At 38.9% G+C, this 23028-nt stretch overlaps 1 protein-coding gene across 2 annotated transcripts in view; it reads left to right on the top strand.

Annotated features, from left to right (window-relative positions):
- LOC148842103 (nuclear pore complex protein) overlaps positions 1 to 23028 on the top strand; it is a 77818-nt gene that overhangs the window by 49679 nt on the left and 5111 nt on the right. For both annotated transcript variants that reach the window (XM_088959757.1, XM_088959756.1), the window contains exons 14-18: positions 273 to 404; positions 3585 to 3707; positions 5276 to 5374; positions 5461 to 5652; positions 22736 to 22910. In XM_088959757.1, the coding sequence (XP_088815883.1) occupies positions 273 to 404; positions 3585 to 3707; positions 5276 to 5374; positions 5461 to 5652; positions 22736 to 22910 (721 nt within the window). The remainder of the gene's footprint in view (positions 1 to 272; positions 405 to 3584; positions 3708 to 5275; positions 5375 to 5460; positions 5653 to 22735; positions 22911 to 23028) is intronic.

Here is a 23028-nt window from a genome sequence, read left to right as displayed (position 1 = left end):
TTGGAATAATAATTTTAGTGCCCATCCATTTGGAAGTGGACAAAAATGGGTGGCTGATATACATCTCATCAGATAGATGCTGGTTTACTTCAAAGGTAGACCAAGTATGATCTAAGCATGAACACTAGTGGGAGAGGGGGTTCTCATTGTAAACAAACTCAAGTACAGATGAACTATTGTTTTCTCTAGTTGAAACTAACTTTGTATGGACATGCAGAAGTACATTTCTTTTGTTTGAACTTTGAAATTACGGACATGCATTATTCTTTCAGGCCTCATGGTGATCCACAGATGATCCGTTTTGGTGCACACTTAGTACTTGTTCTTAGATATCTACTTGCTGATCAAATGAAGGACACTTTTAGAGAGAAGCTTATGACTGTTGGTGATCTAATTCTCCACATGTGAGCAGTACTCCTTTTCTTTTTGATGGATAAGCAATAAGATGTTTTTATTTTTTAATGACTCTACACATTTGTAATTTGTCTTAAATATGGCTACTTACCTTTCTTTTCGTTTAAAAGTTGGTGGCAAATCCTGAATATATATTTTTTATATGGGTAAAGGTGATTATGCTGTATTGATTAGGGGAGGGAATCTATATGCATATATTGTTAATTAGATCTATATATTGACGGTATTATGATTTGAGGTTAATCAGAAAACATAGTCTTGGAACCCCAAACCTACAAAATCCATTAAGATGTAGGAGTGTACGGCCTCCATTCTTCAAGTACCTTAAATTTTATTAATTGAATGAGAAGCAAAGGATACACCTAACTGGGGCATCCATACTTTACTCTTTGCCCTCTAGAAGAAAGCCATTACCTGATAGTGGTTCAGGCTATCAAGGGTCTTGGGAGGGGTGGGCTGGATTCAAACCTAACTTCCAGCATTTTAACACAAAATGGCTTCTCTAAAATTTTGACCCAAGTTCCCACACTTGTCGGTCTAGGATTTTACAAACATCCTGGCACTGGCAGTGCCCTTCTCCCTCTACACAATTGTAATCAATTGCCCACCCTCTCAAATACAAAACAGAGACTTGAGGTGACATAGACCTTACTCAAGTTCTAAAAATTCATTATACATATTGTAAGAGACTATCCAATAAGGCATTAGCATTAAATACTATATTTAAGGTATATTTGTTCCACCTCTCTTGTCTCAACAAATTGAGATTGAAAAAGGTTAGGGACTCTGTTGTTGCAAATGGAGTTGGGTTTCTCAGAGGAAGGAGATGTTCAAGTGAAGATAATGAAGGCAGGTCTTAGTTTGTGTGTTGGTTCTAAAGGAGTGAGGGAGAGAGTAGAGCTGAGAAGGGTGTTGGTGTGGGAGATGATAAATGGAACAATGATGGTAGAAGTTCAGAGGTGGTTGACTAACTTAGGGGGAGGAGATACAAGAGGAGAAGATTGAAGGATAGCGTGGGGAAGGTTCCTACTGTTCGTGGAATTGGAGACAAAGGCGTTAAGGCTGGTGACGTCAAGTCCTGTGAGGTGTTTTGGGTGTAAAAGCATGCTTCACAAATGGAGCTCTGACTTTGAGAAGGGGAGATTCATCTATGGTTTTCAGAGGTGGAAGGTCTCGTGCTTCGGCCTTCCCTTGCATGCTTGGAGTTGGAACACCTTGAAGGAGTTGGGCGACTTGTTGGGTGGCTTTGTAGACGTAGATATGAAGGACTTGAGATGGAAAGACCTGGAGGTGGTCCGGTTGATAGTTTGGGCTCGAACACCGGAGGAGTTACTGAAAGCAGTTTTGGAATCAACATTGCTGCTAACCCAGTCCTCCATGGTAGAACAAAACATATTGAAGTGGACAAGCATTTTATTAGAGAATAACTTGTGAGCGGAGAAGTGTGCACTCCTTATGTTAGTTCAGAGACTTGTAGACATCTTCACCAAGGGCCTTTAACACGTGCGGCATAATAATTTGTGTGACAAGTTGGGCATGATTGACATCCATGTCCCAACTTGAGGGTGATTGTTGGAATGTTAACTTTATTTATTATGTTTGTATTCTGCTGAGTTAGGGTCCGTTTGGACAAATTAAAGCAGTTTTTTCTTTTGTTTTTTATGCTGTAACTTAAGTAGGGGCATAAGGGTCCTTTCCCTTCTAATTATGATCGCCCTATATATATTAATATAAGCTGGCGCCGCCAGCACTGTAGCGGCACTGTAGCAGACTCCAAATCTCTCTCTTCTCTTCTCTCTTCTCTTCTCTCTTCGCTCCTCTCTTCCTCTTCTCTTCTCCTACCTCTCTTCTCCTCTATCCGGCTGTTAATAATAGCCTTTAGTGCAGTACAAAAAATTAAAGCAAGGTTGGTTTGGAATCCTCCCATTGAAGATTGGCTGAAACTAAACTTCGATGGGAGCAGCCAAGGCAACCCAGGTCTGTCTGGCATAGGAGGGGCTGTAAGAGACAAGGAAGGAAATTTAAGAGCCATCTTTTCAGGACCAATGGGACATGGAGATTCTTTAAAGGCAGAACTATATGTAACCCTACAAGGCATTCAGATTGCAAAAGATTTAGGCATGGAGAAATTGATGATAGAAGGGGGCACCAAGGTGGTGGTGGGTTGGCTAAAGAACCCGGATTCAGTGATTTGATGTTACAGAAATGAAATGAAGAAGTTCAAATGGCTCACACAACATATGATTTTAACTATACAATGGGTGGGAAGGGAGGCCAGTGCATTGGCTGATTCTCTAGCTAAGCAAGGGGTAACTAGAGATCAGATGTAGTGGGCCCATTTGTAAATCTGTTATGTTATAATCTGTTAGATATTTTTGTTAAAGAGCGAGGCTGCACCTCACGCCTTGCACTGAGATGCTTGTAACAGATGTTATCCTTTGACTCTAATGAAATTTATTTATCAAAAACAAAAAATCTCAGTCACCCAACTACCTGCTTGGAATCTCCCTCAACTATCAATCTGTCCACATTTAGCTGTTTTGCAAGCTGCACCCTCTGTTGAATTGCTTGGAACTCAGCAAAGATGGAGTCCCCTAAACCAACCGGGCTCTCCTTTTAAAGTATCTCGAGGCATTTGATTTATCACAATACTTATTTACTGATCCAAATGTCAAATTTATATCATTGTAATCTATTGATATTACTCTCTCCTATGGATGTCCTTAAGATTGTATGTCCTGTATCTTGTGTATTTACCATCTCTTGTGGCTCCCAAAGACAGCCTTGAGATGGAGTGCTTCATTCTTGTTACATTATGCACTCAAATCTGTGATATGTGTAAATTTTGCTCCTTCATGAACTGTTTGTTATAGATAATAAAAAGGTTTAATGCCCAAAAAAAGTATATTGTAATCCACAAATGTCTAAACCAATAAATATTCATTAGAAAAAATGTCTAAAACCAATAAATGGTTATAGTCATCCAATCAATTATTTGTTTCTGGACCATCTCTCAATTGTAATCTATCCAGTGACAGGTCTAAACATGCACCTATTAAAAGTGTACACAAGTTTCCTTTTTCTATGGAGTTGCATCACTATGTTTTATCATTAAAATGTTTCATTTGTGCAAACCTTGACTTATCTTCAGTTGGAAAATGTAATTTCAGGTATGCCATGTTTCTATTTTCCAAGCAACATGAGGAATTGGTTGGGATATATGCTTCTCAGCTTGCAAGCCACCGTTGCATTGATCTCTTTGTGCACATGATGGAACTAAGGATAAATGCCAGGTGTCCTTTCTGTATTTTCATCTCTTTATTTCCTTTCTATATCTAGATTGTCAATTTGTGAATGCAACATTTTTTTGGGAGAGCTATTTCAGTGGGGAAATTAGTGGTGCGTTATGAATTAGATAGATGTATATGGATATATGGAAGTGCCTAAAGTGTACACTGAGCCAGATGGGTTTGCTAGAAGATATCCTGTTCTTGTATATTGCTATTGTAAAATGATGATCAAAAGTGCACCATTTCTCCCCTTGAACAGTGCCCTAAAATATATTTAGAAGACATTCTATGGAAAATGCCAACCTTAATAATGTATTTACTATATAAGTAGTAGATGAAACATGATATCTCGATATATTAAAATGTGTCTAAATTTTGTGGTGGAATGGAAATTCCTACTTCTGGTTGCACATTTTGCAATTGTAACATTGTAATAGTAAAAAAAAAAAAAATACTTTGTGGAGTGGATTGCAGCTGCTAGAATTGCCTTGAGCGAGTGCAAGAACATTCCCTCCATCTTTTCTTTTTTTAGTACATGCCTGAATGGAGGTATGATTTAGCAAGTACAATTCTCATATTTGGGTTAGAATTTTTGGCTTGTTTGCTGTTAAAGGATGCTGTCTGGCCTTGATGGTGGAATTCTTAAAGAGCTAGAGGGTGGAAGGCCTGAGTCAAGGGGAGAATTGCCTTGAGCGTTGTGCCTGTGGCTGTGTTTTGGGTGTTATAGTAGGAAAATTACACTTTGTTGGCTATTCACAACCTAACTTGTTTACCTATATGCTTCCTATCCTTATTCCCTCCTTAGTTGCTAGTGGTCTAGGACTTCGCTCAAAGTGGCCAATCATGCTCTGGTGGAAAAATGGTTTTGGTGCTTCAATGCAGAACTATAGCCTCTGAATGGTGGAAATGATTGGCAAATTTGGCACCAGATATCTTAACTGGAACCCTGTCTTCAATTAGGGTATCAAATACAAGAGTGGGAATGGAAATTGACTATTGTTTGGGGAGTGGGGATGTAAATTGACCGCTGTTTGGGAAGAACATCTGATATGACAACAGACCTCCAACAGAGCTATTTCCTAACTTATATTGCATAGCTGAAGAAAGGAATCCTCTTTTGGTTGAGTGAGATGAATTAAATGGCAAGGAGTTTAGCCTGTTAGAAATGTATAGCAACTCATGTGGTTGGGAAGAGCATCTGTAATGTATAGCAACTCATTATATTGCATGTTATACTTGTACATGCTTGCATGAAACTGTCAAACTACAACCAATGAAAAAAAAAATAATTTACTTTAAGAAAAAGTTTAGCCTGTTAGAAATTTACCCAATGAACGACCAGTCTAGTATGATGTTTCATTGCATTCTGTTAACTTATATATTTATCAGTAATAACTTGGGACATTCACCAAGAATGAATTTTATTACACTTTGCTTATGTTTCTTCTCACCTCTCACCTTGGTTTTGGTAAATTACATTTCTTAATCTGAGCAATATGGTTGGGATAAGGCTTTGTTGAGTTGTTGGGTACATTTCATTTCTTAATCATACTTTTGGTGCTTATTAACAGTGTGCATGTCAAATATAAAATCTTTCTCTCTGCAATGGAGTACTTGCCATTCTCTCCGGGTGATGATGCGAAAGGTAGCTTTGAAGAAATCATTGAAAGGTATGCATGTATATGCAGTACCATTGCATTTCGTACTTACAAAGTTGGAAGAGTCAGACTGATGATGTTCAATTGAACCTCAATAGGGTTCTCTCTAGGTCCCGAGAAAGCAGACTTGGTAAATGCAACGAGGCTTTGTCTGATGTTGCAGAGCAACAGCGGTTGCAGAGTCTTCAAAAAGCTATGGTTATTCAGTGGCTCTGTTTTACACCTCCTTCTACCATCAATGACGCTGAAGTTGTTAGTGCCAAACTTCTTTCAAAGGCATTAGTACATAGGTACTTATGGTCACACTTTTCATTATTTTTTTCCCCTTTCGCAGAGGATTTATTTATTTTTATTTTTTTGATCAATAACACTTTCATTAAATCATCAGTAGAAAATTTACAGGAGGAAGACAAACACACTTATCTTCCAAGAGCCACAAAGAGCCTCATAAAAGGAAAAAAAGAAGAAAAAGAGAAAAGAAGACGCTAAAGTTACAGCTTAGCCCAAAACAGTGAATCCCTTTCTGCCCCTTGTTTAGTTAAACCGTCAGCTAGGGAATTAGCCGATCTTTTAACCCAACATGTCTTAACTTCCATCTCCCGCACTAGCCACATGAATTTCCTCCTCTCATTGTTGTACTTCCATAAACCATTTTGATCTTCAGTCAGCCACCCTATCACTACCTCTGAATCCCCTTCAATTATGAGTTTCTTGATGTTCAACTCCTTAGCTTTCCGGACTCCTTCCATAACTGCAAAGATCTCAGCTCTAAGGGGGTCACCCACTCCAATTGGGCCTGAGAACATGACAGAGATGATCCCATTTTTGTCCCTAAAAACACCTCCAATCCCCGATTGCCCCGGATTTCCCCTACTGCATCCATCAAAGTTTAATTTCAAGAATCCACTAGGTGGGGGAGTCCAAGCCACAGGTGTGCAATTTGCAATTTCACCCCACTTCCTCAACATGTCATCCACAGTGTAATCTGTGAATAGTTCCAAATATTTCAGCCACTGTACCACCCTAATATGTATGATAGCCCTCAGATCTGCTGCTCCTCTTTGGGTTTCTGAGAATATCCTGGAGGCAGAGGATTTTTTTATAGTTGATCTGTTTTAACTTGTCACCTTGAAGCTGAAGGGTCTAGCTGTGTAACAATAATAAGATCAACATGAATAAACCTATCCATCTATTATCTCTGAGTCTTTAAGGTCCCTACCCCGATTGCTAGAGGCTAGACATAAGACATGTAAATGAGAGATTTTCTATGGGAGTGGGGTCAATCCAAGATAGATAATTTAATGAACTTGGAAACAATCTATAAGAACAATGACAAAGGTCGTCTTTCTATAGGTAATTGGGGGTTAGGAATCTATTCTATTGGCCAAATGCTTGTGGAGATTTCCCTTGGATTCAAACAAATTACGGCACTCTATAATCTCAAGCATTCATGATACTCTGCCTAATGGTTGGGATGCCAATTTAAATGCAAGTAAACCAAATTCTGAGGCGAGTTTTTGTTCTAAAGTAAATAAAGAAATTATTCAAGAGAGAAGAAAAAGATACAGAAGAGGTGATAAGAAATCACCCAACTGAAGTCCACCCCCTCCCAATAAGCCTTGAAATGCTTCAGAAGAAACCACCCAACCCTAAACAGAAAAAAATACCAAAATAAGTTTACATCCTAATTCCTAACCGTTCTAATTTTTTTTTAAGTGGCAGAATACTTTTATTTTTCTCCACCTAACCCTTCTAAATTCTGAGACCTTTGGTGGGGGATGTGCCTATCATGGATCAATCATCATTTTCCTACTGCGCTTGTTTTTCAGATCATGTATGGGGTTTAGGATTTGGAGTTGAGAAGAGGCTTTAGAGAGCATTTTGTTTGATTTGAGAATCTGGACTGGTTGTACTCTGGGTTTTTTTCTTGCACCTCTTTCTTTAAGAAACAAGCTTTGAATGCTTGCTTTCCTCTGCCGGTTTTTCCTACTAGGCAATTTTGAGTGGACTAATGCCACCTAAAATAAGCGTTTTCTTGGGAAGTGGTTTACGTGAAAATTAATATGTATGAGAATCTCCAAAAGAGAAGACCTAATTGGTATTTGCTTCTTCATAGGGCAGTCAATGGGTCGGGTCTACGGTCTAGCCAATGGACCTGAACTGATCAAACCAATTATAATGGTTCTGGTTCCATTGTCCTGATTAATAATTGGGTCAGTTCCGGTTCTTGCCTGTCCCGATCTGATTTAGATTTGGAACCAATTATTTTGTTGAGGATTTTACATCTTTTTTACCTGTTTTTTTTTATTATTTGTTTAGTTAATAGGTGGGGACCACAACATACTATTTGGAAGCTTTTAGAGTAGTGTTTTTTATGTTTCTATTATGTTTTTTGCATCAGCCATTCTACACACCTTTTACTTAAAGTATAAGTACTAATGGAAGAGGGTGTGTAGATTACATTGCCTCCTCTTCCTTTCTTCTACAGTTTTTTATTTCAGCAGATTTCTACTTGGTACCAGAGCCAGGTTAGGCTTCCTTGGGGCTGATTCATGCACTCCTAATTTAGCTGATTGCATGAGGGAATAGAGGGCTGATTGATATGCTTTAGATTGCCTAGTTGGTTTTTTTGGTGGTTTGCAGTCATCAAGAAGGTGATCTGTATTTTGGCATCAAAATCAGGAAAAAATGGAGTGCAGGGAAGAGTCCTAGTCAAGTTGGATTATTCAATTTGACTTGGTGTTAGGTGCTCATGCTTTTTTTTTTAAATACCTTACAGCTTTTTCTAGGGGGTGGTTCAGTTTCTGGCCTTTTTTTAGCCTCCAGAGAGATCGACTGTTCTCTTTCCTTCCATAGCACCCATTTGATCTTGGAGTGTTTGTACCTGATCCTTTTTTGTTTTTAATCTGATTTAATTGAAATGGAGGGTAGGAATACTAAGTAGAGGTCAACTGGTGACCTGAGTCTGGGTGTAGGAGGTGCTAGTGATCCTTTTGGATCTTGGATTGTTACCACAATAAAATTGGATTTAGAATGGCACAATTAGCTATTCTTGGTGCTTGTGGGAAACTGGGGTGTACATTATTGGGGAGGAGAAGAAACTTGATACAGATTCTTCCCGATGGGTGTGGGAAAATTACATGGTGATGCCTTGGCTGTGTAATTCAATTTTATCTCACATTGGTAAGTTTTTAGTTTAGTTTTTTTTTTTTTTTTTTTTGAGGGCTAATACTGCGAAGGAGATTTGGGGTGGAGTATCAATTATGGAATCAGAATGTAGCTAGAGCCTATCAGTTAAGGAATCAGGTGATTAATACAAAACAAGGAGATAGACCTCTTGTTATGTATTTCTCTATATTGAAAAGGCTTTGGTAGGAGATAGACCATTTAGAGATTGTGGTTTGGGAGAGTACTAAGAATGCAATAAACTATTAGAAATTGGTGGAGAAGAATAGGGTCTTTGAATTCTTAGATGGACTGAACCCTGAATTTGATATAGCCAAACAACACATTTTTTGATTTCTTAAGCATATGTCTTTCTGTTCGAAGAGGAGAGTAGGGAGGAATGTTATGAGACAGTTTAGGATTGATCATTTGGTTATGGTTTGTAGAGTTAAACATAAGCTAAATGGAGACAATTAAACGTCAAGACCTCTTGCTCAAGCTGACTTGGAGTCCATTGTAGTAGCAGCAGTGAGGACAGAATTGGAGAAGCATGAGCAACTTATTATGAACAAGATGGATTCAGCTGGTTCTAGAAAGGGACAATTAGGGTGATTGATGGAATTATTTTGTCCTTTGTTTTACATGTTCCTAGACTTCACACAAATCTCCTTTATGTGAGTAGTTTGACAAAAAACTTGAACTATCCAGTGACCTTTCTTCCTGATAATTGTGTTTTGTAGTATTTGGAGTCAAAGAGGATGATTGGGAGTGGTCGTGAGGTGAATGGAACCTACCTTCTAGATGCACTTCTGAGATATTAGAGTCACCATTGTTGTAGCAGTAGTAATGGGTCAAAGTCGATGAGTCAAATTTTGACATGGCATAATCGTTTGGGTCATCTTTCTTTCAGTTCTTTGCAATGTTTATTTCCAAACTTGTTTAAGTTTGTTCAGTTGTCCAGTTTGGAGTGTAAAATTTAAGCTTTCGATATTGTTCATATTGATGTATGAGGGCCTTGTCATATTTCTTCCATTAGTGGTTACTGTTATTTTCTTTTGTTCGTGGATGATTACACTTGAAAATGTTTTATATGTTTGATTTTATTTTAAGTTTTTCATTTGAATACGCTGTAGACGTTATGCTTATGTACTTTAATTTTAGACAATAGGTTTTTTTTAAACATTTTTTTAAAATTTAGGTTTATATTTTGTATTAATATTATGTTTACTATTCTTTTGATTTTTTTTTTCAATTCTTTGAACATTTTTTTTTCATTTCTTTGTCATTTTTTGTGTTTTGTGCCTTGCTTCAAAAAGGCATGTGCCTCGCCTTGCACCTCAAGCGCAAATTGCCTCTTGCGCTTTTAAAAAACTAGTCACATTTTTTTTTTTCTCAAGTGGTTCTCCTTAGGGGGAGTGTTTTGGGAGGAGAGCTCATAGTCTGTTCCCCTTCCTATTCCTTCATCTATTCCACTAGCTAGACCATCAGTTCCGTTTGTTGTTCCACCATCAGCTCCTCTCATGTCACTACATGACCCATTACGACCTGCCTCACAATTTTTTTAGCACCAACGCAAGAGGGTTGTTTCCACACAATGCTCCCACATGGGAACCCGCACCACTCTTCATCAGACCATCTAAGATTCCAGGTTCGGTTGATATGGTTCTAGGTATTCCCTTGAGCCTACTATTGCTTCTGATCCCATTGATTTATTGGTTATTGTGTGCAAATTTGTTAGTGTTCATTATTTATATAGTTAGGGAATGGGGACCACAATACACTTGTTGGGACCCTTTAGAGTTGTGTTTTTAAGTCTTTTATTGAGTTTTTTGTATTAGCCGCCCTATGAGGGCATATTGATCTTTGTACATTTTTTTTATCAATAACGATAAGCTTTATTGATGAATAAGATTTGTGAAACTTTAATTACAAAAAGGGGGAGGTAATCTATCTTAACTCCCCAACAACAAAAGAACAAGGAAAGAAGCTAAAAATTAGCCCAAAACAGAGATTCCTTAAGCGCCCCTTGCTTGGCTAACCCATCAGCCATTGAGTTAGCACTTCCCTTCACCCAACTGTAGTTCACTTCAATATCCCTACTCAGCCATTTAAATTTTTTCTTTTCATTGCTGTAGCTCCACAAACCACTGTTGTCTCCCTTCAGCCACCTAATCACCACCTCCAAGTCCCCTTCAAGGACCAATCATTTGATGTTTAATTCTCTTGCTCTTTGGGTTCCTTCCAGAACTGCTAGAATCCCAGCCCTTAGAGAGTCACCCTCTCCATTTGGGCCTGAGAATATAGTAGTAATAATCCCAACCTCATTCCTGAACACGCCCCCAATCCCAAAAGGCCCTGGATTCCTTAAGCCACTACCATCAAAATTCAGTTTTATGAATCCAGAGGGAGGGGGGCACCAAGAGGGCCTAAAAGTCCTCTTACATTGGGCAGAGGTAGCTATTTCTTTCCACTTTCTCAATAAGTCGGCCATGGAAAATTCTGAGAATAGCTCCATAGATTTCAGCCAGTGAGCTACCCTTAAGTGTATCAGTTCTAGTAAGTTTTCCGTTGTTCTTTCCTTGTCTGAAAAGATTTATGAATTTCTTTCTTCCCATAGGACCAGCACACTGCCACCCTAATGCTTCTCCACATAACCTTCCCTCTTTTTTTAGGCCATCTAAAGAACAAAGGAGAGAACAAACTTTGCACACTCATGGGGGGATTCCAAGTACATCCAAAAAGGGGGAAAGCCCTCTCCCAAACAATTTTAGTAACCAGACAAGTAACCATAAGGTGGTAACCCATTTCCCCATCAGCTTTGCAAAGATTACACCTATTGGGAAGTAAACAGAAATTGGGTCTCTTTCTCTGAAGCAAGTCATTTGTGTGAATTCTTTCCAGGAAAGTTTCCCAACAAAAACTACCAACCCGAGGAGGAATGGGTTTGCTCCAAATCTTTTTAACAGGAAAGGACAATCCAAGAGAAACAAGAGGCTGAATTAAAGTCTCAAAAAACGAAGCACAAGAAAAGGAGCCAAAGGAGGAAGGGGTTCAAAATATGGTGTCTTCCTTACTAGGGTCCAAGAAAACATTTTCAAGGATGGCTATCAGAGACGAAATACAACCCAAGTTTGTATAGGGGTGGCAATTTTCCCCGTCCCCGATGGGTACCCGGGCTCCCCAACCCGACGGGGTCGGGTATGGGGGGTACTTTGGCGGGTTAGGGTTGAGGTCGGGGATGGGGTGATCCCTGAATCCCCGATCGGGTTCGGGGATGGGGATGGGGAATGCAATCCCCAGTGTAAAGCACAAAATTCTCGCCAGTTCAACTTTGAGTCTTTGATAGAGAGAAGAGAGAGCTCTCAACTCTGTCTCTAGAACGACTGAACCCTAGCTTCGTGTGTGCCTTTGTCTTCGTCGCCGATTCGCTAACCGCCAACATTGTTGCTTTCCGTCGCCGTCAGAACCCTAGCTTCGTGCCTTCTCGAGTGGCAGAGAAGAGATACTCAAAAAAGAGTTTCAGTCCTTCAACCTTCGTCTACCGTTGCCGACCACCGTCGCCATCGCCCGTCGAACTCTCTCTCATCGCCGACCTCAACTCTCCAATGATCCTCTCTCTCTCTTTCTCTCACTTCGTCTCAATCTCTCTATTACATACTCACCCAAACTTACATTGATACACTCCAGTTTGTCAGGGATTCGGGTCTCCGACGGGGAATTCATCCCCGTCAGGGTCGGGGATGGAGGGGGGATTCCTTTCCCCGCCAGGGATCGGGGACAGGGATGGCGTGTGATTTGGGGGGTCAGGGTCGGGGATGGGGAATGTAATCCCCGCCCCGAACCCGCCCCATTGCCATTCCTAAGTCTGTATCCCTGATTGCCCTTCTCAGCCCTAGGTTCTACCCAAAACCTGAAGTAGATTCTAAAGGAACTAAGAAAGAGGAGATGGGTTCATTTTTGAAATCTGACAAAGCATACAAAGAGGGAAATTGGTCCATCAAGGGTAAGTCCCCAACCCAAGGTTGCTCCCAAAATTTTATTCAATTACCAGAGTTCAAATCATACTTGATCCAAGGGGAGAAAACTAGAAGCAGATCATGAATGGCTTTCCAAGGGGAAGCAGCTGTAACCCTTGCCATAATTCTTGGATCCCAGTCGTTCTCTTCTAGCCCATGTATGCTAGCCACTATCTTTGTCCACAAGTTGTTCCTTTCCGGTGGAAACCTCCTCAACCATTTCCCCAACAACGCCATGTTTCTTTTCCTAATATTCCCAATCCCAAGCCCTCCTAGCTTCTTACTTCTAGTTACCACCTCTCAACTCACCCTGTGATCTTTCTTCTCTCTTGGTTCCCACAAAAAATCCCTCATTAACTTTTCCACCTTGTTAGAGACCTTTGCGGGAATCTTAAACATTGATAGGAAGTAAACAAGAAGGTTAGCTAGGGTAGACATAATCAAAGTGATTCTCCCCCCTAAGGAGAGATGATTTTTCCTTTAAGAAGCAAGCCTTTTCTCAAACCTCTCCAATACCGAGTTCCAAAAGCTTTCTTTCCTAGGATTATCTCCTAAGGGGAGGCCTAAGTAAATCAAAGGCCAATCCAAGATTGCACAACCTAACATACCTGCATATTCACTTACCTCCCTCTCCTCCAATTTCACTCCTACCATAAACTCTTATTAAAGTTCACTTTGAGATTAGACATCTACTCAAAGTGTCATCTGCAAACTGCAAGTGTGTAAGTGGTACTTCCTCCCTTCCTACTTTCCATCCTTTTATTAAGTTCTTCGAGTTAGCTCTATGGATCAGTCTCCCTAGGACATCTGCAATCAAAGTGAATAGAAAGGGGGAAAGTGGATCTCCTTGTCTTATTCCTCTCAAGGCAGGAAAGAAATCCATCACAGTTCCATTCACCAAGATAGAATAGTGGCAACCCCTAACACAACCCCAAATCCATTTACACCATTTGTCTCCAATGCCACAAACTTCTCACCACCTCCACAAGAAGGACCAATCAACTAGATCATAAGCCTTCTCTAAGTCTAATTTCTATACCACTCCCTTCTTCTTGGATTTCCTAAAGCTCTCCAAACTCTCATTTGCAATCAATATTTGATCAGTGATCTGCCTTCCCTTCACAAAAGCTCCTTGGTTGGGTGCAATAATGGTAGGAAGAACTTTCTTTATCTTTAGAGACAACACTTGGTTGTGAAGCCACTTTCTTCTTTGGGACCAAAGCAAAGCAATGGATGTGGAATTTAGACCCCGATTAATTATTCCCCTTCTGTGAAACTTCTCAAAAACCAACACTAAATACTGCTTCACAATATCCCAACAATTCTGATAGTTTATTCCATTTATTTATCTTATTCTTGTTAACAGCTACCCTACTAGGTGCAATTATTTAAACTTCCTTTTAATTATGATAGATTGAATTAAAATAGAGAAGAATGTTGGGAGAGCCATGGACTCATTGTTTGAGATATGTTTTTCTTCCTTTTTTATTGATTAAATACACTGTTTTACAGCTTTAACTATCAACATGGTATCAGAGCAACCCTACTTTTTCTTTTTTTTTCTTTAATCCCATACTCAGTGTGCATGGAGAACTAAGGTGTTAGTTGATTAATGTTTCATTCAGCCTAGTCGGTGGGAGGTTCTTCGAGAAATTGAGATCAGTTTTGATCTGTTTTTTGTGCCCAAGAAGTGTCTTGGAGAGCTGGACCAAAAACCTAGCCGACTAGAGTAGAATTACAGTTGAGGGGTAAGGGGACCCTTCCGGAGTGGCGCTCAGGGTGTGAAGGCCTTCTTAGAGATTCTTATTGAGATTGATTCAGGTTGGGGAATTTTCTACCATCAGTGGTAGGAGCAACTGAGTTTTCTCAACTTCTCCCAGTTTGCTAGGTGGTGTGAAAATCTCTCTTGGATTTTTCACTTCCTAGGCATTGGGAGATCTTAGTTGAAGCCTAAATTATATTTCGTTTATTTTCATTTGATCAATGGAGACATCTGGAGTTGAAATTAGGCAGAATGGGGAACTCGGAAGTGGTCCGGGAGGGCCTGTGGAATCTCTACTGGGTGTTGTGACCAAAGTGAAGCTAGATGGCACCAACTATTTAGCTTGGTCACAATCTGTGAAGATTCATGTGTGTAGTAGAGAAAAGTGGGGGTACTTGTCAAGCAGTAAAGAGAAACCGAAAGATGGAGAATTACCAACATCATAATGGATAAAGGGACTGTGGCCTAAGGCCATAGAGAATTAGCAACATCATCTATTTGGATTCGATCGGTACTTGTTCCAAATGACTGTGGCCTAAGGCCATAGGCCTTCCAACTGCATTAGAAATCTCCACAGCCACTTGCCTAATACTGCATAATGTCAGGCCAAATCCTTCCCCCAAGTCTAATCATCTTCCTCCTTGGAAATCTTGAGAAAAGGTAAAGTATAATTTCATTAAATAATGATATATAAATAGGGAAGAGTCCCTATACAATGAGAAGATGTACATGTATACGCTTCATTCACAAAAAGCGAAAATGAGATGGGAGGAAGCCACCCAACAAAGAGAGAATGAAGTTCAATTGCTCACTTGCTCCAATCGTTTCTAAACTTAGTCTGCATTTTGAAAGCTAACATATGATAATTGACATATTGGAAAATGTGTCTTTAATGAGAGCAATTATCCCAGCTTTTGAAATATAATTATGGGAAAAAGCATAATCTTGCCTTCTACATTTGTAATCCTCGAGTTAGGGCTCCATTTATTCCTATTGCATGTTTTTTCCTGCCAAATGCTTTTGGTTTTTGTTTTTCTTTTCCTATTGAGGCCAACTCCATATAGTTGGGAGTCTTGGGACTTGGGACAAAGCTTTCATGCGAGGTTTAAATTTCGATACGATATGCCTGATACGGAGCATACCATATCATATCTTTGAAAAATCGATACAGGATGCACATGGAAATCGGATGTTTCATCTTTTTTCATGTGTATCGGGGGCGTATCGACAAAAAAGATACAGCCAAAAACTAAAAAAAAATTAAAGGGGAAAATCAAGCTTTTTTCCCCGAAATAAGCCTTCTTTCACCCCCAAATGTCTCTGAAACTCCAAACTTCATTCATGGAGTGCTAGATTTGTAAAAGTTTACAAGAAACAAGTGTGAATCGTTAATTATTTTTTAAGATTTTTCAAATTTTGAAAAATATGGAAAAAATAAGTAAAATTTTTCAATCTTTTATAATATCTTGTGATTTTTTCCTAAATGTTTAAATTTATGTTGATCTACATTTCTTACATTCAAAATCACAATTTTTTTTTGTGTTATTAGTAGATTTATGGAAATTTCATGAAGATATTTGGGGAAAATATAAATTAACAAAAATTTGAAAATGTAATTTTTTCTCTACCTATAAAGATTAAATATGTTTTAGATCTATGGATTTATCTATCATATCCATAGAGCAGTTGAAATTTCTTATTTAATATATTTTTTGATTTTTTATATTTTTAGAATTAAAAAAATAAATAATGATTAATAATATTTTTTCATTTGATCACAACAATTGAATATATTATAATTCTATGGGTGATCTATAATATCCACAGACCAATTGAAATTTCTTCTTTAATAATTATTTTTTCTATTTTTATATTTTTTGAATTAAAAATTAATTAATTATTAATATATTTTACCATTTGATCACAATGGTTGAATATATTATAATTCTATGGATGATCTATCATATCCACAAGGCTATTGAAATTTCTTCTTTAATAACTATTTTTGAATATATTATATAATGTTTATTTATTTTTTATAATTTGTGAAAATGAATAATAAATATTAATTATTAATTATATTTTCACATAGAAGCTGTGCCAATGCATGTTTTATGGTTGGATAGGAGAGTTGGGTTTTTCTCATCCCATAAAACATTAAAACTTAAGAATTACCATTTATGAATTATAGTTAAGCATAGGATTTTTAATGAAATTATAATGAGCTATAATATATTTCTTCATAAAACCATTAGAATATATTAATTTAATGTATATACACCTCATTGAGGTCTTATATTTAGTGTTGTTGATGCATTTTTATGATTTATTAAAATATTTATAGTGTTTCCAAGTGTATCTATGCGTATCTTAGTTGTTCTCCGATACGCATGCGTATATCCCGATACATTCTTCTACCCTAAAATAATGAAATATAGTTTTTGTTAACTAAAGTGGTTTTTAAATTGTTAATGTCAATTGTGTAGGGGTAATTTTGTCTTTATGCTTATGTTTAAGTTGCCGATGTGTAAAGTTATGTTAGTTCTTGTGTCCCTCACTTAAGTAGGGGCAAAGGTGTCCTTTGCTGATTAATAGAACTATAAAATAGATCTGGCCGAATGGAGAGAGACTAATTTTCTCTGTTGTTTGAACCAGACCTTTCTCCCTCTCTATTATCTTCTCTTCTTTCTCCTATTTCTACTGTTACCATTCTAACAGAATTCAAAGGCAGACTGGATTCTAATATGGTATCAGAGCCTAATTGAGAAAATCGAAATTGCCCAGAATTCTGTTCTTCACGCACCCATTCTAGGGTTTTCTCTTGTTTTCTTTGCCATTAGTTGGAGATAAGGGAAGGGGCTGAAAAGGAGTGATCGCCCTCTTCCCTTGGAGGTTTCTATGGCTCCAGTCGTGCAGTTCGTGGTTGGTTGTTGTGGTTTGTAGGAAGCCCTCCCCTAATCGATGAATAGAAGAGGGCTGATATGTGTGATGCAATGGGTGCCGAGTATAGTCTGATATTCTTGTGATCAGGTAATAGGTTTTTATGCAGTTTTTATTGTGAATCAAATGATGAGTATGTTTCAGATTGTATGGTGGGAATTCAGGTTGTAGTGTGTTAGGGTTTATGCAAATTTCAGTGTGATTTGAAGGGGGAGTGATCCTCAAACAGTGTGGTGAGTTTTCAGGTAGTTGTGTGGTAGGGTTGTGGTGTAGAGAGTGCAGTATTCAGCAATAACAAGTGCTGAGTGTAGAGAACACTGATGTGGGCCCCACTGCAGTGGTCCCCACTGTGTTCGTAGGACGGCAGTGTAGCTATTTGTTTCAGTTATAATAGTGTCAGTTTGAGTCAGTTTGTTAATTCAGTTGTTATTTATTTCAGTTTTTATTTACTTTATTTATTATGTAAGTACCAAGGGCAGATGTGTCCTTTCCATTATGTACTAAACATAACCTATAAATATTAAGAGAGTGGCGGCGGCAGATGAGAAAGAATCTGTTCCTCCTTTCAACAATTTGTGTTCTCTTGTTTCTCTTCTATTCTCTCTCCTTTCTCTCACTTTCTCTTCTGTTTTGCAAACCTAAAACCTTTTAGGATTCAAGACTGATTACAATCTTGATCTTCTACTCTGAGAATAGTGTAGTTCAGTTTGTAATGTGTAGAATTCAGCAATAACATAATTCAGCAATTGGATACAACAGTGACAGTATAACTAGTGTGATGGTCCCTATTGACTACCTGAATGTCTAGATGACCTCTATTAAGCTAAATTGAGAAAATTATGTACCTTGGGCAAAATCTGTAGAAGTCTTTCTTAAGGCAAAGAAGAAAGTGAAACACATAAGGGAGGAAAAGCCCTCTACTGACTCTCATGAGTATGATGACTGGGAACAAGAAGATGCACAGATTATCACATGGTTATGGAACAGTATAGAACCCAACATTAGTATGAATTTCATGTTTTTTGATACTGCCAAGGAAGTGTGGGACTATGCTAAGAAGTTGTATTCGGGTCAAGACAACACAATTAGTGTATATCACCTGTATCAAGAATACCTTAATTTGCAACAGGGTAATTAGAGTCTTGAGGAATACTATGCTAGTATGAGAAACATACTAAGTGAGCAAACATCACCCCCTCATCTTTGATGTTAAAATTCAGAACAGCAAAGAGAAAACTAGATGTGACCCAATTTTTGGTGGGGTTGAAATCTGAATATGAACCAATGTGGGCACAAATACTAGGAGGATCAGCTCTCCCTTCCTTAGAAGAGATGTTTGCTCGATTTAGGAGGATTTCTATTGGATCTACCAAGAACTCTAGTGTTTTTGATAGATCAGCCTTTGTAGTATCAAGGGGTCGTGGTACTAAAGGTGGAGCTCGGGGAGCTCAATCTGGTTGTAGTGGTAGCAGTGGACTAGTATATGGCCGTAGTGGTGGTGGTGGACCTACGTATATAACCATGATGGTGGTCGTACTGGAGGTCGAGATTCAGGGGGAGTCTGCGGCAAAGGACGTAGTTCAGGTATGAGGAGATGTACACATTGTGGTATGGATGGGCATACCATTAATTATTGTTATGATTTGCATAGTCCACCTTCAACTTGGGCCAATCATGCCATGACCAGTGATAGCAGCGTCAGACAAGAAAGCCATTCAGCTTATCAGATGCTCCCTACATCCACAGATGCTCCTGGAAAGGAGATGATGAGTGTCCCCCGTGATGATTATGGGAGGTTTGTCCAGGCCACATCTCAACAGAACACATCCACTCTTGCACACTCAGGTATGGCTTGTCTGGCATCCACACCCAATCCCTGGATTATTGACTCTGGAGCCTCCGATCACATGACTAGAACTCCATGTGTGTTTTCTTCCCCCTCTCATTGCCCAACATCACAATCTGTTACCCTTGCTAATGGCTCCACAACCTCTATTTGTGGTGTTGGTAATGTTAACATTGACCCTTTACCCTTATCCTCAGTTTTGTATGTCCCTAAATTTCCATTTAACCTTATGTCGGTTACTAAGTTGACCAAGTCTCTTTATTGCTCTCTTACTTTTTACCATTCTTCATGTGTTTTTCAGGGCCTCAAGACGGGGATGAAGATTGGTGGAGGCCATGAAGCTGGACGATTGTATTATCTTGACGGTGGTGGAAATACGTCAACAGTTCTCCAGTCATCTCTCTCCTCTCCAGTGGCACTGTCGGTTTGGTCATCCTTCGCTGAAAGTTTTGAAGTCTCTTGTTCCTTCGTTGAGTTATCTTTCTGTTTTGGATTGTGAGTCGTGTCAGTTGGGGAAACATTATCCTGTTCCCTTTAGTCATAGGGTTGATAAACGTATATCGAGTCCTTTTTCTTTAGTTTATTCAGATGTTTGGGGTCCTTATAAAGTAATGACATACAATGGGTATAAATATTTTGATATTTTTGTTTATGATTATTCAAGGATGATGTGGCTTTATTTAATGAAAGAAATGAGTGAATTGTTTGCCATCTTCCAAAAATTTTATGCTGAAATCGTAACCAATTTGGTGTCCACATTAAAATTTTTCATTCTGATAATGGTCATGAATATTTTTTTACATCATTTCAAGAATATTTGGACCAACATTGGCATTATCCATCAGACTTCATGTACCTACACCCCACAAAATAGTGTGGTTGAGAGAAAGAATCGTCATCTTTTGAAAACTGCTCGATCCCTCATGCACCACATGAATGTACCCAAACCTTTTTGGAGTGATGTTGTGCTTACTTCTTGCTTCCTAATTAACCGGATGCCCACATCTATCCTTAATGGTCATTCTCCCTTCACCACTTTGTTTCCTACCTTGTCTTCGTTTCCCCTTTCTCCTCGGGTTTTTGGGTGTGTCTGTTTTGATCATAATCTGGGACCGGGAAGGGACAAGTTAGATGCATAATCCATTAAGTGCATCTTCCTTGTCTATTCTCGGACCCAGAAAGGGTATAAGTGTTATCGTCCTAGTTCTTGACGTTCCTTTGTGTGTGCTAATGTTACTTTGTTTGAGTCCACTCCGTTTTTCTTGAGTCAGGTGATGTTTCTTCCTCCTCACCACCTCCTTTTCTTCCCCTTCTAATTGTGGATTTGTTCCACTTGTTCCAGCTGTGACCAAGTCTTTGCCTCCGGTGCCACCACCTGTTGAACAACCACCTATTCATCAAGTGTATACACATCACCAATATGTACCGGCTCCTCCTCCAGCTCCATCATCATCAACAGATCCTGTAGTTGTTCCCACACTAGCCCGAACCCCAGTGTCTGAACTTGATCTTCCCATTGCCTTGTGGAAAGGTAAATGCAATTGTACCCTTCATCCTATTTTTAATTATGTTTCTCTTACTCACTTTTCCGCTTCCCATCGCCACTTTATCTCCTTGTTATCCTATGTTGTTGTCCCTAAGGATGTCCAAGAAGCTCTTGCCTCTCCAAGGTGGCACCATGCAATGGAAGAAGAACTCTCCGCTTAACTCATAATCGTACATGGGACCTCACCACACTTCCTCCTAGTAAGCAGGTTGTCGGTTGTAAGTGGGTTTACACTGTTAAATACTTACCTGATGGTAGTGTAGAGCAGTTGAAAGCTAGACTGGTTGCCAAAGGATACTCCCAAACCTATGGTATTGACTACACAGAGACCTTCTCCCTAGTTGCTAAGATTGGTTCAGTTCTTGTTGTGATATCTCTTGCTGCTATGTATGATTAGCCTCTCTATCAGCTTGATATCAAGAATGCTTTCTTACATGGTAATCTACTTGAGGAGGTCTATATGGAGCAACCACCGGGGTTTGTTACTCAGGGGGAGGATGGTAAGGTGTGTCGATTAAAGAATGCTATTTATGGACTTAAATAGTCTCCTCGAGCATGGTTTGGTAGGTTCAATGAGGTGGTTAAGAAGTTTGGTATGAAACGGTGCCAAGTTGACCATTCAATCTTTAGTCATGACTCTCAGGCTGGAGAGATCCTATTGGTGGTATATGTAGATGATATTGTTATTACCGGGAATGATAAAGTGGGAATTGATAGGTTGAAAACCTTTCTATAGGAACACTTTCAAACAAAGGACCTTGCTAAACTAAAGTATTTCTTGGGGATAGAAGTAGCAAGGTCTAAGCATGGTATTAACTTGTGCCAAAGGGAATATGTTCTTGATTTGTTGGAAGAAACAGGATTGTTAGGTGCTAAACCAGTTGAAACACCTATGGAAGCAAACACTAAGCTGAGTAGTGATATGGGTGAAGAGTTTGAAGACCCTGGCAGGTACCGGCGGCTAGTAGGTAAACTGAACTACCTAACCATTACTCAGCCAGACATTTCATTTGCGGTTAGTGTGGTAAGTCAATTCATGCAGAAACCTCGGGTTCCACATCGGGATGCAATTCTAAGGATTGTGAGGTATTTAAAGGGGGTTCCTGATTGTGGTTTGATATATAGAAGTGGAGAAAAAGTTGAAATAGAAGGATATACTGATGTTGATTGGGCTGGTTCTATATCTAATAGGAGATCCACTACAGGCTATTGTACTTTTCTTGGGGGTAATCTGGTGACATGGAAAAGTAAGAAACAAACAATCGTGGCAAGAAGCAGTGCAGAGGCAGAGTATAGAGCTATGGCACATACTACTTGTGAATTAGTGTGGCTGAGGAACCTTCTACAGGAGATGGGGTACACTGTTAACACTCCAATGAAGTTCTACTGTGACAATCAGGTTGCAGTCCATATCTCTTCTAATCCGATGTTTCATGAGAGAACCAAGCACATAGAGGTTGACTGTCACTTTGTGAGAGAGAAGGTGCTGAGTGGAGTGATAGATACTGCATATGTTAACACAGGAAACCAGTGGGCAGACTTGTTTACCAAAGGATTGAGTCGGGGAAGAGGGGACTACATATGTAACAAGCTGGGACTATATGATATATACTCACCAGCTTGAGGGGGAGTTTTAATGTCGATTGTGTAGGGGTAATTTTGTCTTTATGCTTATGTTTAAGTTGTTGATGTGTAAAGTTATGTCAGTTCTTGCATCCCTCACTTAAGTAGGGGCAAAGGTGTCCTTTGCTGCTTAATAGAAATATAAAATAGATCTCGCCAAATGGAGAGGCTAATTTTCTCTCTTGTTCGAACTCGACCTTTCTCCCTCTCTATTCTCTTCTCTTCTTCTTCTTCTTCTTCTTCTTCTTCTTTCTCCTATTTCTACTGTTACCATTCTAAAAGAATTCAAGGCAGGCTGGATTCTAATATAAATGTATATTGTCTTGTTTTTAGTTTGATTTATTGCACTCAATGTCACTATATGTGCACTCTAGTGATGCAGTTGTATTTGTTCCATTTATTTTGTTTTCTTCTTATTTGGTTGATCTACTTCTTTCTGACTATGGGAATACTGATCATTTGGTTCTTTATATAGCAATGTACTGTTTAGGGAATTTTCTCTGATTTCCATGTGGAGAGTTCCTAAACTGCCCATTGGAGCACACATGCTACTTAGTTTCCTTGTTGAGCCTTTGAAACAACCTACAAAGGTGCTGCTTTCCTTAGAGGATCATGATATTCCTGAGAATTTAAAAGAATTCCAGGATTGGGTATGCTTCAATCAACCATCTCTCATTGTTGTAAATATGAGTAGATCTTACAGACCGGTCTGACTTTTGTCATGCCATTATCTGTTAGAACCTTTTAGTTCTAAGATAAAGTACTAAT

Source organism: Nelumbo lutea, chromosome 8, assembly GCF_056320005.1.
Source record: "Nelumbo lutea isolate HS-2025 chromosome 8, American lotus-T2T, whole genome shotgun sequence".
NCBI classification, from domain to species: Eukaryota; Viridiplantae; Streptophyta; class Magnoliopsida; order Proteales; family Nelumbonaceae; genus Nelumbo; species Nelumbo lutea.
The sequence above is the reverse complement of the archived record's forward strand: the minus strand, read 5'-3'. Positions and strand labels throughout refer to the sequence as shown.